The sequence below is a fragment of the Eleutherodactylus coqui genome, chromosome 3, assembly GCF_035609145.1.
Source record: "Eleutherodactylus coqui strain aEleCoq1 chromosome 3, aEleCoq1.hap1, whole genome shotgun sequence".
NCBI lineage: Eukaryota > Metazoa > Chordata > Amphibia > Anura > Eleutherodactylidae > Eleutherodactylus > Eleutherodactylus coqui.
The window spans coordinates 98,371,779-98,388,889 of NC_089839.1; the positions used below are offsets into that span (position 1 = coordinate 98,371,779).

At 46.2% G+C, this 17,111-nt stretch overlaps 1 protein-coding gene across 7 annotated transcripts in view; it reads right to left on the reverse strand.

The window, feature by feature from the left end:
* Positions 1-17,111, reverse strand: part of UTRN (utrophin) — a 701,048-nt gene that overhangs the window by 531,322 nt on the left and 152,615 nt on the right. For all 7 annotated transcript variants that reach the window (XM_066595903.1, XM_066595904.1, XM_066595902.1 and 4 more), the window contains 2 exons: positions 9,286-9,387; positions 7,092-7,199 (listed from right to left, as the gene is read on the reverse strand). In XM_066595903.1, coding sequence (XP_066452000.1) covers positions 7,092-7,199; positions 9,286-9,387 — 210 coding nt within the window. The remainder of the gene's footprint in view (positions 1-7,091; positions 7,200-9,285; positions 9,388-17,111) is intronic.

A 17,111-nucleotide genomic window follows, 5' to 3' on the forward strand; every position in this document is an offset into this window, starting at 1 on the left:
CAGGGCCAAATCCACTCCAGTGGACCAGGTACTGCAGTACACCTCTAACCCGTCGGGCGTCAACAAGCCTTTCTACTTCATACTCCAGTTCCCCCTGTACCAAAGAAGGAGGGGGCGGGTTCTGGGTGGGTAGAACTGGAGTCACGTATTTTTTAAGCAAGCTTTTATGAAAAACCTTGTGGACCTTCCAGGAGTCCGGAAGTGACAACTTATATGACATCGGGTTGATAACCTGCGACACAGTAAATGGGCCAATGAACCGAGGAGCAAGTTTCAGGGAGGGAACCTTAAGTCTCAGATTTTTAGATGACAATAAAACCTGCTCCCCGACCACAAAAGGTGCCGAGATAGTACATCTTTTCTCAGAGTATTTACGTAGCTTCTCTTGGGAGCCCTGAAGGTTCTTACGAACCTGGGCCCAAACTGTGCACAGTTCCTCAGAGGATATGTCAGCGGCCGGATTGTTCGAGACAAGGGGAGTAGAAAGCGAGAATCGGGGATGGAACCCATAGTTACAAAAAAAAGGTGACACTTGAGATGACGAGTTAACATGGTTGTTAATAGCAAATTCGGCGAGAGGCAGGTAGTTGGCCCACTGAAACTGGTTATCAGAGACAAAAAGTCGCAGGTACTGGATAAGTTCTTGATTCATCCGTTCTGTTTGTCCGTTACTCTCGGGATGGAAGGCGGAGGAAAAAGACAAATTGACATTTAGGTTTTTACAAAAAGCTCGCCAGAAGCGAGCGACGAACTGTACCCCTCTATCTGACACAATATCCTCGGGGACCCCATGTAGCCGAACAATCTCCTTGATGAACATTTCAGACAGAAGTTTGGCGTTAGGTAACTTGCAAAGCGGAACGAAATGTGACATTTTAGAAAAACGGTCAACTATGACCCAAATGACCGTATTCCCCAGCGAGGATGGCAGATCAGTAATAAAATCCATGGACAAATGGGACCATGGCCTGGACGGAATGGGCAAGGGAAGAAGAGGACCCTCAGGACGTCTCCTGAGATTCTTCCCCCTTGCGCAAACCGGGCACGCGGACACAAATAACCGTACATCCCTGGCCATGTGCGGCCACCAATAGAGTCTGGATACTAACTCTAGTGTACCCCTGATACCGGGGTGTCCAGCTAGGACTGAAGCATGTGTCTCCTCTAACACTTTCAATCTCAGTGACAACGGAACAAAAAATTTGCCTTCCGGAAGGGCTTCAGGGGCGGATTGTTGAGCAGCGTGTATGAGAGGTGAAAGGTCGGAGGAGACAGCAGCGAGGACCACTCCAGGAGAGAGAATGCTCTCAGGCTCAGACTCGGAAGGTTCCGGAGAACCAAAACTCCTAGACAGGGCGTCTGCCTTGACATTTTTAGAACCGGGTCTATAGGTAACAACAAAATTGAACCGAGAGAAAAACAAGGCCCAGCGGGCTTGCCGAGCATTTACCCTCTTAGCGGAATCTAAATAGGTGAGGTTTTTATGGTCTGTGAGTACCGTGATCTGGTGACGAGCTCCTTCCAAAAAATGCCTCCACTCCTCAAAAGCCCACTTAATAGCCAGCAATTCCCGGTTGCCTATATCGTAGTTCCGTTCAGTGGAAGAGAACTTTCTAGAAAAATAGGCACACGGTCTAAGGTTAGTGAGTGTGGAGGGCCCTTGGGACAGTACCGCTCCCACACCAAACTCTGAGGCATCTACCTCCACCACAAATGGGCAGGACAGATCCGGTTGTACCAGGACAGGCGCTGAAGAGAACGCCGCCTTTAGGTTATCGAAGGCCCTCAGAGCCTCAGAAGACCAGGTACTCACATCTGCTCCCTTTCTGGTGAGGTCCGTTAGAGGTTTAGCCACCACGGAGAAGTCTTTGATGAACTTGCGATAGTAATTGGCGAAGCCGAGGAAGCGTTGAAGAGCTTTCAAGGTACCTGGCCGGGCCCACTCCGTGATGGCTTTCACCTTCCCAGGATCCATCTGGAAGTCGCATGGCGTGATGATATACCCCAAGAATGATATCTTTTGTACCCCAAAAACACATTTCTCGAGCTTAGCAAACAGCTTGTTATGTCTGAGTCGAGCTAGCACGGTTTGAACATGAGTACGGTGACTCGGCAAGTCGGAGGAAAAAATCAGAATGTCGTCTAGATATACAACGACAAACACCCCCATGATATCCTGAAACACAGAATTCATGTACCCCTGAAAAATGGCGGGGGCGTTACACAAGCCAAAAGGCATTACTAGGTATTCAAAATGACCGAGAGGCGTATTGAAGGCAGTTTTCCACTCATCCCCCTCCCGAATGCGAATGAGGTTGTATGCCCCCCTGAGATCAAGTTTAGAAAACCATTGGGCACCAGCGACCTGGTTGAGGAGGTCAGGAATGAGCGGAAGGGCATACTGGTTTCTGACTGTGATCTTATTTAGCTCTCTATAGTCAATACAGGGCCGGAGACCCCCATCCTTTTTCTCGACGAAGAAAAACCCGGCACCCACCGGGGATTCTGAGGGCCGGATGTGCCCCTTGGCCAAGCTGTCCTGGATATAGTCCCTCATGGATTCTCTCTCTGGAACCGTAACATTATAAATGCGGCCCTTAGGAAGTTTGGCCCCAGGAATCAAATCGATTTTACAGTCCCATTCCCTATGAGGGGGCAGGGCTTCAGATAATTGCTTGGAGAAGACATCCGAGAACTCGGAGAGGTAATCTGGTAGGGGAATCCCCTCGCAGGTGGAGATCCCCACCTCCACCGGACATAGGTGGTTGGCACAGCGGGGACCCCACTCTACCAGTTCCAACGTGTCCCAATTTACTACCGGGTTGTGCTCCCGGAGCCAGGGGAGACCTAGGACGACGTCCACAGACAAATCTCTCATCACCAGAAATGTGCAGGTTTCAACATGTAGGGCTCCTATAGTAAACCTTACCTCGGGGGTAACCAGATTAACTACCCCTGCTTGCAGTGGAGTGGAGTCCACTCCTGAAACAAGAATCGGAGTCTCTAAACGTAACAGAACCCCGGACAGTTGAGCAACGAAATTAAAGTTAACGAAATTAGCAGCAGCCCCAGAATCAACGAAGGCTTGCCCAGTACGGTGGAAAGAATGGAATTCTAGGGTGCAAGGCAATAACATTTTGGACAACACAGGGAGTACCTTGGCTCCTAGACAGTCCTCCGGACAACTGCCTAGGAGCGGACGTTTTCCCTGCCATGGCTTCTTGGCGCAGGTTGCAATGCGGTGACCCGGCTCCCCACAGTAGAAGCAGAGGTTCTTCTTCAGGCGATTTTCCCGTCGCTGCTTGGGGTTCATGGCTCCCAGCTCCATGGCCTCGGTGGTGGGAGGTGGAAAAGTCGGGTCAGTAGAAGAAGTGGGCGTGGGGAGTGGAGTGGTCCGAGCGGCGTGTCTGGCCCTCAAACGTCGGTCAGCCCGAATAGCCCGCGACATGGCTTGCTCCAGGGTTCTTGGCTCCGGGTGGGCCACGAGTAGGTCCTTAAGACCCTCAGACAGACCGGTCAAAAATAGGTCTTTTAGGGCGGCATCATTCCACCCGGATTCTGTACAGTGCTGGCGGAATTGGGAACAGTAGTCCTCCGCCATCTTGCAACCCTGGCGCAGGGCCAGAAGCTTGGAGACTGCGTAGCCGGCACGGTCGGGTTCGTCATAAATTTGACCCAAGGCGGAAAAAAAGGCGTCAAGGGATAGTCGGGCGGGAGAGCCAGCAGGTAATGAGAAAGCCCAATTTTGGGGCTCTCCCCTCAGGCGGGTAATTACAATTCCCACTTTCTGGTATTCAGTACCAGAGGAGTGGGGGCGGAGATCAAAGTAGAGCTTGCAGCTCTCTCTAAATGCGAAAAACTGACTTCTCTCTCCGGAGAAACAATCCGGAAGCGTGGCTCGAGGTTCTGTCATTGTTCCTGGAGCGGAAGGGGGCTGCATGGGACCTGCAGCTGCCGCTTGTTCCTGTCGCTGCAAGCGGGCTGTTAGGTCCTGGGCAAGGTTCGTAAGGAACTGGACCTGGTTCGCTAAAGCCGCCATGGCCTCCATCGAGGGGTTCAGAGTTGCCGGGCGGATGCAAGGGTCTGACCTTCGTTCGGCCAGTGTTACTGTCAGGACAGTGTCCGGGATATGGGGGTCCCTGAGATATCCCGCAACCCCTGTCCCTGCCTACTTGCCCCCCTGGGCTAACCCCCAGGGCGACAACTGGGCGGCGGTCCCTACCCTCACTAGGGAAGCGGGACACGGGAAGACAAACAGACACTGAAGACAAACAACGGTAGAATGGTCAGACAATCCGGGTCGGCAACAGGAGGGTACGCAGTACAGGGGGGTCAGGCAAAACGTAGTCAAGGTCCAAAAGCAGAGGTCAGGAAAGCCGGGGTCACAAACAGGAGTCAAAAGAATACGCGGGTGCAGCTGGAAGACCAAACTAACACTGGCAAGGGCTGAAAGGAAAACACACCTTTTTAAATGCTGTCAGCGCTCCCGCCCCAGAAGCAGATAGGGGCGGGGAGCCTGACAGCAGCAGGGCTAATCAGGGAGGTGCTGGGGACACACCCCCAGTCTGCAGCACAGACAGTTACTAGGGAAGCCAGCCTGGTAGTCAAGTGCCTAGAGAAGCACCTGCTGCCTCCCTAGCAACCCGGCGGCGACCAGTCTGCCAGCGGCCCGGGGAGATCACAAGAACCGGGGCTCCCCTACGCCGCACTCCAGTAACCCGGGTGGCAGGACCGGTGGTGTGGGCACGGGGCCCCCGAGAATTGCTGGTTCTGACACCAACCTTAGGTGCAAGCGCTGGGACCCCCAGGGATCACGAGAACTGTATGCTCGAGTTCCCTGGGTAAATGAAGGGATGGTGCACATGTGTGAGCACCTCTCCATTAATTCTTATGGGACTCAGGACACGGCACAATGCATTTGTCAGCTATGTCCATAGACCAGTGATTCCCAAATAGACCGGTGATTTCCAACCAGGGTGCCACAGCTCCCAGGCTGGAACTCACTCAACCACCATTTATATGTTCCCACCTACTTCTTCTCTCCTAGTTCACTGCCAACATCAATGGCAAACCAGAAAATCCCGTACATTATGGGTGGAATCAAAGACTGGCACTATAGAGAAATCTGAGGTTGTGGCCGTTTACAGGCATCTAAGGCAGCCAGACACTGTGGGAGAAGATGTGGGAGTTTGTGGCATGCACTATTGAGCATCGAAGGCCTTGTGGCCAGGCTCCTTCAGGAGGCATCTATGACATGCTATTACTACAGGGGCCACTATGGGTGCACATTTACTACTGGAGCCACTATTACTACTGGGGTCACTGAGAGGTAGTGCTTAAACTAATTGTCGATCTGACAGGGGGCACTATTACTATAGGGGCCACTGGAATAATGGTAACATCATACATCGTGATAGGCTATGTACCTAGTCATGCCCCTGACCACACACCCTATTTGGTAGGCGTGCCCCACAGTAAAAGATTTCTCCCAGGGGTGCCTCAAGACTGAAAAGGTTATGAAAGACTGCCATAGACAATTGGTACAATTCTGAGTTACATGTGGCTCTTGATCTCTTTTTATTAAAAGGCCATTCCGACAAAAACACATTATTCCATCCCTGCACCCCTCATCTGATTACCTGTCACACTCTAGAAGTCTCTTTTGTGTACTGCAGCTACTTCATTGCAGTGTAGCCTCCTGTATGATGCTTATTAGGCACCATATTGATGCAGAGATTTCTCCCCGCTTTCTCTTTCACTATTCTGTACCATCAGGCTGATTATGCATCAGCAGCTACAGCTCATACCTTCTCTGCCTGCAGGGAGGACACTGCGATTACATCTGTATTCTATATTCACATATATAAGCTACAAACCTTAAGTATACAGTCAGTAGGATGAGCTGTGATCTCCATCAATATAAATGTGTGACAGAAGTTGTGTGATCGCCAGCAGTAACTGTGGTAGGGGTTTCTGTGTCCCCCTCTAGAGAGCTTGTGTAGTAACTTCAGTTCTATGGGACTCAGCCTGCAGTACCCACTTGGGCCACTGTGCAGAGTATGGAGCTCTCTACTTCCTGCATCAAAATAGCTAGAGGTGGAAAAATTCCTTTAGGCCCTGCCACAGGCACAGCTTAAAAGTCAGAAATACATGGCAATGTTAGGGGCCTTCAGAAGACCCCAAGCTGCCATGACACTTGAACGGCACACCGTGATATCATTGCAGGGGGGGCGTTGGGAGACAGAAGGAGCCCCTTTCCTCTGTTGGATTATTTAAATTCCACTGTCAGAATTGACAGCAGCATCTAAAGGGTTAATAACTTTGATGGGAGTGATTTCTAAACACAGCCAGTGCAGCCGGTAGTCAGTTGTCAAAGAGAGCTGATACCCGCCATGTATACAGCAAACTCTGCTCCAGAGCTCGTTTCATACAAATCCAATGTATGGTGGATGTCGCCAAGGGCTTGCCACCAGAGCTACAAAACAAAGAACCCCTGAGGGGGTTTTCATGTTTCCAAAATTTCCAAATCTGAACATTTTGCCATTAAAAGCTTTGGGATACAACTATGGAAGCAGGAACCAACCTGTTGCTAGTGATAACCTACCAATGTCTATTCTGACACCCCCCTACTTAACTGGCTATGAGATAGATCTTCAATATATGGAAATATCCATAAGGTGTGCAATTAAAAAAAAGCGAGCAATCACAGGCTATTGGAAAAAAACAAGTGAAAACTAACAAAAATATACATATGCGGTTCGCTTAATTCTACAAGCCTATAATGTTGTGTCAACACTGGATTATTGCTATTTCAGGCACATAAAATTTTCCCTTTTTCGACAGTGTTGTTACTGTATCCACTGACAACTAAAATTACACACAAAATGTAATAAAATGGGATAAAGTAGCAAGTTATGTGTTTACTTTCAATCTTCTCGGAGTCAAAGGCAATGAATGACAGGAAAGGAAGCTGACAGTGACAGTAATGCACTCTTTCCGTGGTGAAGGGTCTCTTCCCTCCAGCTTCTTTCCTTTGTCTTATCTGCACAGACGTCACCAAATGCTTCACATAACATAAATACCGCACTCACCGCCAACTTCCTCACATTCACACTCAGCTCGGCCTGGTCTTTGAAGTTGCCTCGTTGGACAGTACTCAAAGATTCTTCTTTCTCACTTAGCCACACCTTGAACAAGCTCTGCACGGAAAACACGGTATTAGTCAGATTTTTGAAGACCACTATAATAATAAACTGGTATAAAAAAGCTATTTGATTATCTGCATTATATCATCTGTAGTATGTACAATATAGAAAGTCGTAATAGCAATAAGTATCCAATGCATTGACTTCCCACAGGGAAAATACACAACGATTAGCGCAGCTTTTCTGCAGTACTGCAGTGTTGGCAAATACTGGGGGTGGACAAAAATATGAAAACATAGTACGAAATGCATGCCTCAAGTTACATGGGATTATAAATCATATTTCAATAAGATATGCAGAGACCGATTTTAAGTGGAGGTAATATGACACAGATGCTGCGAGGCAGAAATGAACATCTGCCCGAGTAACCAGGTTCTATTGGTCAGGGGTTGAGCCACTCAGCTGCTGTTACCAGCTGCCTCCCAAAACCACCTAGAGCAGGGCAAGAGGTGAAGTAAACACAAATTGAGCAGGGGTCAAAAGGCCAGCCCAGTGCTAATGATTAAAATCCCATTCATTTTATACGGTGTTTCCATATTTTTAGCCACCCCCTGCCCTTGTATGGACCCTTAAAGTTAATGAAATGTCTATAAGAGAGTTAATGTAAATGACACCAGTATGAGAAAGTTTTCTCAAGCATTCCTTTTACAATGCTGCTACATGGACAAATCTAGACATTTTTCCAAAAAAAGCCAAGTCAGTTTTTGCAATTGCGCAACAAAGGGCCTCATAAAAGTGTATCGAGGGTGTGCAAATATGCAATACACTGTACAATTATGTGAAAAGAAATAGTACATCTGGACCGCATCAAGCTAAATAGCGATTTAAATCGGGATGTGGTTGTGTCCCATGTGCAAAACACCCTGCCCTGCATGTGCAAAAGGCGTTAATACATAGAATGCGTCAATATGTACGCAATTCTACCTTGCTGATAGCGCATATGTTGCGCTGAAGCGTACACAATTGTGCCTATGCTCATCTGAAGAAGTCCTAACCCTTGGATTTCTGCTGTGGGTTTCTATTTAGACTTGACCCGGAATCTGTGTGCCGATTTACCCACGCTTGATGGAATTAACCGGCAACTGGCTAAGCACTGTGGTTTCTGCGTGTAATCTGCCTCAAAGCCATGTCTTTTTTTCTTTTCTGCATTGTGGATTTGAAAAAACAATCAGTGGCAAATTTTCTGGTACTTTTTATGTGGATTTCAGCACAGAATACGCACGGAGTGCGGATCAAAATCCACAGGAAAATGAATAGCATAAATATTTTCTAAGAGTATACAATCAATTTCCTATCTGCTGGATAGGTTTTCAATATCAGATTAGCGGGGGTCTGACATTCCGCACTCCCAACCAATTGTTTTTCTGAACTTCTGCCAGAGCCGCTGTGTGCTGGCACTGGCCCAGTTCATTGTGCCTGGAATCATACTGCAAGTTAAGGCTCAGAAAACCAGGTGATCGTTAGAAATTCTGGGTGCCAGACCCCACCAATTTGATATTGATAAGGATAAGTCATTAGTTGTTTCATCCTGGAAAATCCCTTTAAACATGTCTATAAAGGGTCGGACATTGATTTGCAGGAATGTTGACATCCAATAGGTGGCGCTGCAGAGGTATTGCTCCACCTTACTTATTTGCATATATTTCCCAGAGCAGCATGTATGGCCTTATAAGTCTCCTTACACACTTTCTAGGTGTTCTCCTAAGGATAGATGGTACCCCTCCCGACTCACGTCACAGGCGTCTCCCTAGCCAAGCCACAAATCTACTGAACAGTGATGAGGGGTAAAAACCCTGAAACTGATGTCTGTGTATGGATTCTGGCTTGGTTTTCAATTCTTAATCATTGTTATGAAGACCTGTATAAAGAAAGTTGGACATTGATTTGCAAGAATGCTGCCATCCAATAGGTGGCGCTGCAGAGGTATTCTTCCATCTTCCTTATTTGTATATACTGGCGGGATGCACAGACATGTTTTGTAGGGGGGACCATACTATATTGTTTTGACTGTCAAAGAGCGACAGACGCCTGATGCAAAGCTTTGATAACTTTATATCACCATAACGTTCTGTTCCTTTACCTGTTCTTCTAATAGTTTCTGCCAGGGTATAAGGACTCCCTGCAGCTTACTCCAATGCTCCTCTGTCCAGCGGCAAACTGCAGCCCATCTTTCTCCAAGTCTCTGCAATGAAGAATAACAATATTTAGGTGACAGTTTTCCTTTATGGGAAGTTTTACTTTCACCCTCTGTAGAAATGTACATTTTATTTTGGCCCCACGGTCAGCAAGATTACATATAGTTGCACTATGTTTGATATGTGGAAGTAAGTAAAGTTCTGTAAATATATTTTATCTCACAGCTATTGTGCTACGTTTGATACTCTTGATCTCAGATATCTACAGTAGTCTCACTGAAACTAAAGGAGCTGTGGTGCACATTTACAACTGCCGTTGCCCTCACTTCACAATGCCTGGGCACTAATGACGGCTGTGTTCGTGTCTGGAGCCCTGGGGGTGAGCGCCTCAATCCTGCCTTTGCAGTGGAGCAGCACACTGCCCTCTGTATGCCTCAAAACTAGAGGTTAGCTCCCGTAGTGATGCTGCCGTCCTCGGGCGATTGTTCATTGCGTTACCCGCGGCGATAATCCAGTGCGGGTAACGCAATGAACGCTTTCCATAGTGTCCATGAGCGGAGTATCACAGCAATTCTCTGCTTGTGGAATCTAAATCGCGGCAAACCCTGATTCTCCGCGGTGAGCCTATCTGTCAGATAGGCTCACCGCGGAGAACTGACAGTGTCCTCCCCCGCGGCGGAATATCGCTAGTGATATTCCGCAACGGCCGTGGACAGGGGGCCTAACTTGTTCCACCTATTGATCACCCTCACTGTCAGAAAGTTTTTTCTAATAACTAATAACAGGTGCAACATCATGGTACTACAGCTTCCATGCCCACCTGAATCACACCTTGTATCCAAGCTTGAGGTGGCCCAACAGCATACTAGAGCCTCCATGCCTGCCCGTATTACATTTTGTATCCAAGCTAGAGGTGGCACAACAGGGTACTAGAGCCTCCATGCCTGCCCGTATTACATTTTGTATCCAAGCTAGAGGTGGCACAACAGGGTACTAGAGCCTCCATGCCTGCCCGTATTACATCTTGTATCCAAGCTAGTGGCCGTACAACAGGGTACTAGAGCCTCCATGCCTCCGTATCACATCTTGTATTCAAGCTAGAGGTAGTACAACAGGGTACTAGAGCCTCTATGCCTGCCCATATTACATCTTGTATCCAAGCTAGAGGCGGCACAACAGGGTACTAGAGCCTCCATGCCTGTCCATATCACATCTTACATCCAAGCTAGAGGCGGCACAACAGGGTACTAGAGTCTCCCTTCAAGGGCTCAGTTCTCCACAATAAATGACCATTTTGCTCTGATATTGTAATCACTTACTTATATCAATATTACAATCACAGAGAAAGTTTCATTGTATTCTGAAAACTTACTGACAATGACGATGAGTGTATGTGACAAACCAATGCTGTCCTTAAAGGGGTTGTCCCGCAAAACAAAGTTGGGGTATACACTTCTGTATGGCCATATTAATGCACTTTGTAATGTACATTGTGCATTAATTATGAGCCATACAGAAGTTATTCACTTACCTGTTCCGTTGCTAGCGTCCTCGTCTCCATGGTGCCGTCTAATTTTCAGCGTCTAATCGCCCGATTAGACGCGCTTGCGCAGTCCGGTCTTCTCCCTTCTGAATGGGGCCGCTCGTGCTGGAGAGCTGCTCCTCGTAGCTCCGCCCCGTCACGTGTGCCGATTCCAGCCCATCAGGAGGCTGGAATCGGCAATGGACCGCACAGAAGACCTGCGGTCCACCGAGGGTGAAGATCCCGGCGGCCATCTTCGCAAGGTAAGTAAGAAGTCACCGGAGCGCGGGGATTCGGGTAAGTACTATCCGTTTTTTTTTTTTCAACACATGCATCGGGTTTGTCTCGCGCCGAACGGGGGGGCTATTGAAAAAAAACAAAAAACGTTTCGGCGCGGGACAACCCCTTTAAGGCCCATTTAGATAATGATAATCGCTCAATAGATGTCGCTCAAGCGACTTTTGAGCGATCATCGTTCTGTGATTTACAGTGCAAGATGATCGTTCAATATGAGCGATCATCTTGCACTGCCAGCGGAGGATGCAGAAGACAAGCGGGGTATCCCTGCTTGTCCTCTGCATACAGCTGTTGCCCCGCTCCGATCGCCCAGCTGTTATACAGCCGAGAGCTAAAAGCAAAGGATGCAGAAGACAAGCAGAGTGTCCCCGCTTGTCTTCTGCATCCAGATGTTTTCTGCACAGAGCGCCCGGCTATTATACAGCCGAGCGCTCCGTGCCGGGTATGGAAAACAGAGCTGGACAGCTCTGTTCTTCATACCCAGCCTGTTATCAGGGAGCGGGATACAGCTGAAACAATAGTATCAGCTGTATCCCGCTGTGAATCCCTGAGCGATTTTTGAGTGATAATTGTTGTGTCTAAATGGGCCTTTAGTCATTTAACACACAACTGGGTTTCAAGACTAAAGGAAGACAGTGTGGTGACGTATACTGTAAACAGTTTCAGGCTAAGGATTGGGGTGAATAAAGATGCAATTGAAGCATGTCTTGATACGGAGAAGGAAAATCAAGGGAAAGCCAAATTTTTAATGCCAAAAGAATGTAGATTGTAAGCAGTAGATGTTGGTTAACGGTTTCAAATATGGAAATTGCTATTGATTACTTTTGTTATTGCAAATGTAATCAAATGTGCAAAGCCAAAAGCAGACTGAAGAGGCTAAGCGTGAATTAGAATCAAGAGTCAGAGATTGCCTGTTGTAGTCTGGACGTCTACTCAGAGACATAAGGTAGAGTTCAAGAATGTTCTCACTGACTTATAGAAACAAAGATCTAGAAGATTAAAAGCATTTAAAATGTTGAAAATTATATTCTTATGTGTATATGACTGGACAGGAAAATAGAATGCCCAATGCAAATAGGAACAAAGCTTTATAATGGCTGTGGTGAAACGCTGCGGATTTCTGACACATTTTCCGCGGGGGAAATCCGGCAGTGGGCATTAGGCGTAAATGTTAAAGATATTGGGTTTGCTTCAACCCTCTCCAATCCACTGTCTGAGATCTTAAGACATTATGATTTAAGGCTGTACAGCTCCGATGTTGGAAGATGTCCGTCAGGGTTCTCTTACTGTATATTGCCAGCCTCTCTGCTGTCGGAGCCTATCCAACGTGTCACCTCATGCAGTACTGGCTTTAGTCAGCAGATAGCGCCGTTGTACAACGGCAGAAAAAGAGTAAGGCCCCTTAGAAAGCCAGAATACAAATTGGGTTGGAAAGGGTTAAAGGGGTTGTGTCATGCTTAAAAATTATCCCCCATCTATGAGATCGTTGGAAGGTCTGACTCCTAGGACCCTCACTAATTCTGAGAACGTGGGTGGAGACACTTTTAGAGCCTCAGGTGACAAGACCGTTCATCTAATCACACCACAACTCTAATCATCTGTACATCTGCCAGAGATGTAACTGCATGACGAGTTTTGCAGCAGAATGACGATTTCTAGGGGCCAGATTGTTTTTGCTAAAGCGTGTATAAGAGGACTCTGATGTAGAACTGGTAACAACCAATCAGACCCGCATTAAATCCATCATTTGCACTGGGGCAGTTCTGAATGGAGAGCTTTCAATAACAATCAAGATAATTCGATATTGCCCAAGAACTGGTAAGATGTTGCACAATCTCCTTGCAAGGATAATGCTAGCATTGTGAGATGTCTTACTGATACCTGATCTATAGGACAAGTCACTACCTGCAACCACGTCAAGTATTTGTAGTGTACAGGCATTTATTAAAGAATGACAGCATCAGCTTTGTTCTATGCAAGAAGAAAACTTATTCTACATACGTCTCTCGGAGGAACTGCCATATACCCCCAGTAGCTGCATATTTCTGTGTTATTTACAAAAACTCATTATAAAACAAATTATCTATAAATTGCTACCCAGCAGATGACTTTGCTTCTGAGTTTAAGGGCTATGTTTATAGAATTTTATGCTCTGTTTCCTATATAAATTGTTTACTTTAATGCATTCAATTGAAAGTGTCCCAAATTGTTTGAAACTAAATGTGTATATATATAAAGGAGAAAATAATTTGTGGAAGTGGGACACAATCTGATGCATATGAAAGAAATGTTGATATTGAGTGGTTATGATGAAGGTCAAGAAAACAAACACATAAAATGGCACTTAGTAAAGTGTTCTGAATGAGATAGAAAGATAGATAGATAGGAGATAGATAGATAGATAGATAGATAGATAGATAGATAGATAGATAGGAGATAGATAGATAGATAGATAGATAGATAGATAGATAGATAGATAGATAGATAGATAGATAGATAGATAGATAGATAGATAGATAGGAGATAGATAGATAGATAGGAGATAGATAGATAGATAGGAGATAGATAGATAGATAGATAGATAGATAGATAGATAGATAGATAGAGAGATAGATAGATAGATAGATAGATGTTGGTGGTTCGTGTACAATGGATGACTATCGCCCTAATTAGACGTTTCCAGTGCTTATTCGGGTCATAATCTCTCTGTATAAAAGGTACCTTATGAGATAATATACATTAGTGATTTTAGTGATTATTTTTCCTAATTGTTTTTTGGTTACTGTAAACCCCGCTGACTGTACATAAGGCCTCATGTCCACGGGCAGGTTTGAATTCCTGGATCCGTGCAGTATACCCACACGGATGATCCGGAGTTCAAGCTGGCCCATAGGCAATTCATGGCAGCCTGCAGCTTAATTAAAGCATGCGGGTTTGATTTCCGGACCATGCAGTCCGGAAAACAAATCTCAGCATGCTGCGTTTTGCCACGGGACCCGTGCGGGCGGCTTCCATTGCAGTCAATGGAAGCCGTCCGGTCTGCAGCACACCCAAAACTGTCACTCTGGGTGTGCTGCGGGTCCCTTGGAAAAGCAGGAGATTTAAAGAAAAAAATTCTCCACTGCACATGCGCTTGGGGCATGCCAGCCGGCGGGCCCACCCACATGCCGACGCACCCACCCACATACATGGAGGAGACGCCGGACGACCCGCACACGTCCGGAATATCCTCATGCTGCGGGCAGGGTGGGAACCACGCAGATCCCGAAATTCACACCTGCCCGAGAGTGTTTGCAAATGTCTTTCACAGTCAAGTCACTGACTTTTCTCATTGCATATATAGCTGAGGAGCTCTCCAAATAGAGACGTGATATATTCATAGTGGGTATTCAATACTCAGCAGTTTCCATGTGCCACCCGGACTGCAATGGGGAGTGACTACACATGTATACCCGTCTCTACGCCTGGAGTCATTATTATTAATTGAGCACAACCTTTTTTAGGATCAGCGTCTGGAGATTGGAGAATGCTAGACGCTCATTCCGGCCGGCAATGACATGGGCACACGTACATGGTCACTCTCCATCACAATATATAGAATACACAATAAAAGCTCAGTATCTGAATCCCTACTGCATAAACATCTTTTGACATATCTTTTACAACATGTATCTCTAGTGGGAAAACCCCTTTAGGCCGCCTGTCCATGGACAGGACGGAATATCGCTAGGAGGGGGAGGGGGAGCACTACAAGATCTAAGCGATGAGCCTATATTAATGATAGGCCCACTGCGGAGAATCACGGCAAATTGTAGCATGCCGCAATTTTAATCACACAAGCGGAGAATGATGATTCTCCACTCGTGGACCTCAGGCTGCGCTTTCCATAGTTCTCCTATGGAAAGCGTGTCACGCAAGCTCCGCGTGTGATTTACCGCCGCAGATCTCACAAAGACAACTCGCCCCGTGGACAGGCAGCCTTAGTATATAAAAAAGGTAAGCAAAGTCAAAACCAGCAATGTTCTTCCTGTCTCCTTTTCACGTACTGTTTCCATTAGGATGAAGATTACAGCTACAATGGCTTTGTCCATGTTTGTGTTGCATACATGAAGACTACATTGTTTACTATAAACACAAGAGCGCGAGAAACTAAAATAATAATCCAACTCACATAACATTCGCAATACTCTACAACAGTACATCTATCTATCTATCTATCTATCTATCTTATCTGTCTCATATCTTTCTATCTCATATCTATCTAACTATCTAATATCTAACTATCTAATATCTATCTATCTCATATATACCTATCTCTTAGCTATCTATCTAATATCTATCTATCTATCATATATACCTATCTCATATCTATCTATCTGTCTCATATCTATCTATCTATCTATCCATCTATCCATCTGTCTCATATCTACCCATGTTTCCCCGAAAGTAAGACAGTGTCTTACTTTCTTTTTATCCCCAAAAGCCCCACTATGTCTTACTTTCGGGGTATGTCTTATAATAAAAAAAAATCATTACTCATCTCCCCCGGCGTTCTGTCGCGCTCCGGCAGGATGTCGCTCGCTCCTCGTCCCCGGCGCAGCATTGCTTTCTGAATGCGGGGCTTGAAATCCCCGCCTCCAGAAAGCTAATACACACGCCATCAGCCAGTTACAGCCATTCAATGACAGCATTGAATGGCTGTGATTGGCTGAAGGCGCACGTGGCTTCAGCCAATCACACTATTCAATGACATCATTGAATGGGTGTGATTGGCTGAAGCCACGTGCGCCTTCAGCCAATCACAGCCATTCAATGATGTCATTGAATAGTGTGATTGGCTGAAGCCACGTGCGCCTTCAGCCAATCACAGCCATTCTGTAACTGGCTGACGGCGTGTGTATTAGCTTTCTGGAGGCGGGGATTTCAAGCCCCCGCATTCAGAAAGCAATGCTGCGCCGGGGACGAGGAGCGAGCGACATCCTGCCGGAGCGCGACAGGACACCGGGGGAGGTGAGTAATGATTTTTTTTTTTCTACGGTATGTCTTACTTTCGGGGTACGGCTTACATTGGCCGACCCCCCTGACACCCCCGATACGTCTTACAATCGGGGGTGTCTTACTATCGGGGAAACACGGTATCTATCATATATACCTATCTCATATCTATCTATCTATCTGTCTCATATCTATCTATCTATCTATCTATCTATCTATCTATCTATCTATCATTTGCCTACTAGATAATATTGTATCTGCTTAATAGGAAACCTTCATTTATTTATACACTGAAACAGATTTATTAAAACTGCCGTTTCATAAATCAGCCAAATGGTAAACATGGTAGAATGGAAGGGATCTATGCAGGATCACTAAATCATGTCTGTCCTGTCTTTTAAGTCTTCCATTGAAGGAGAACTCACCACCTCCCGTGGTAACCTGTTCCACTCATTGATCACCCTCGCTGTCAGAAAGTGTTTTCTAACACCTAATCTGTATCTCCTCCCTTTCAGTTTCATCTATTTGCTTCTCGTCTTTCCTTGTACAAATAAGAATAGGGCTGATCCCTCTGCACTGTGACAGCTCTTCAAGGAAGAGTAAAGGAGGATAATTACCTCATATGATCTAGAATCTGCTTCTCTTAATACATCCCAGATTAGGGGTTGCCTTTTTTGCTGCTGCATCACACTGTTGACTCATGTTCCATCTGTGATCTATTAGCATACCCAAGTCTTTTCAAATGTGCTGCTGCTTAGCCCAATTCCTTCCATTCTGTATGTGCTTGTTAAATGTTTCTTGCTCAGATATCTGACTTTGTATTTCTCCCCATTAAATACCAGTCTGTTAATCACCACTGACTGTTTAGGTTTGTCTAGATCTTTATAAATACTCTATCACTCTTCTCTAATGTTAGATAATTTTGTGTCTTTGGCAAATTTGATCAGTTCCCTCTCA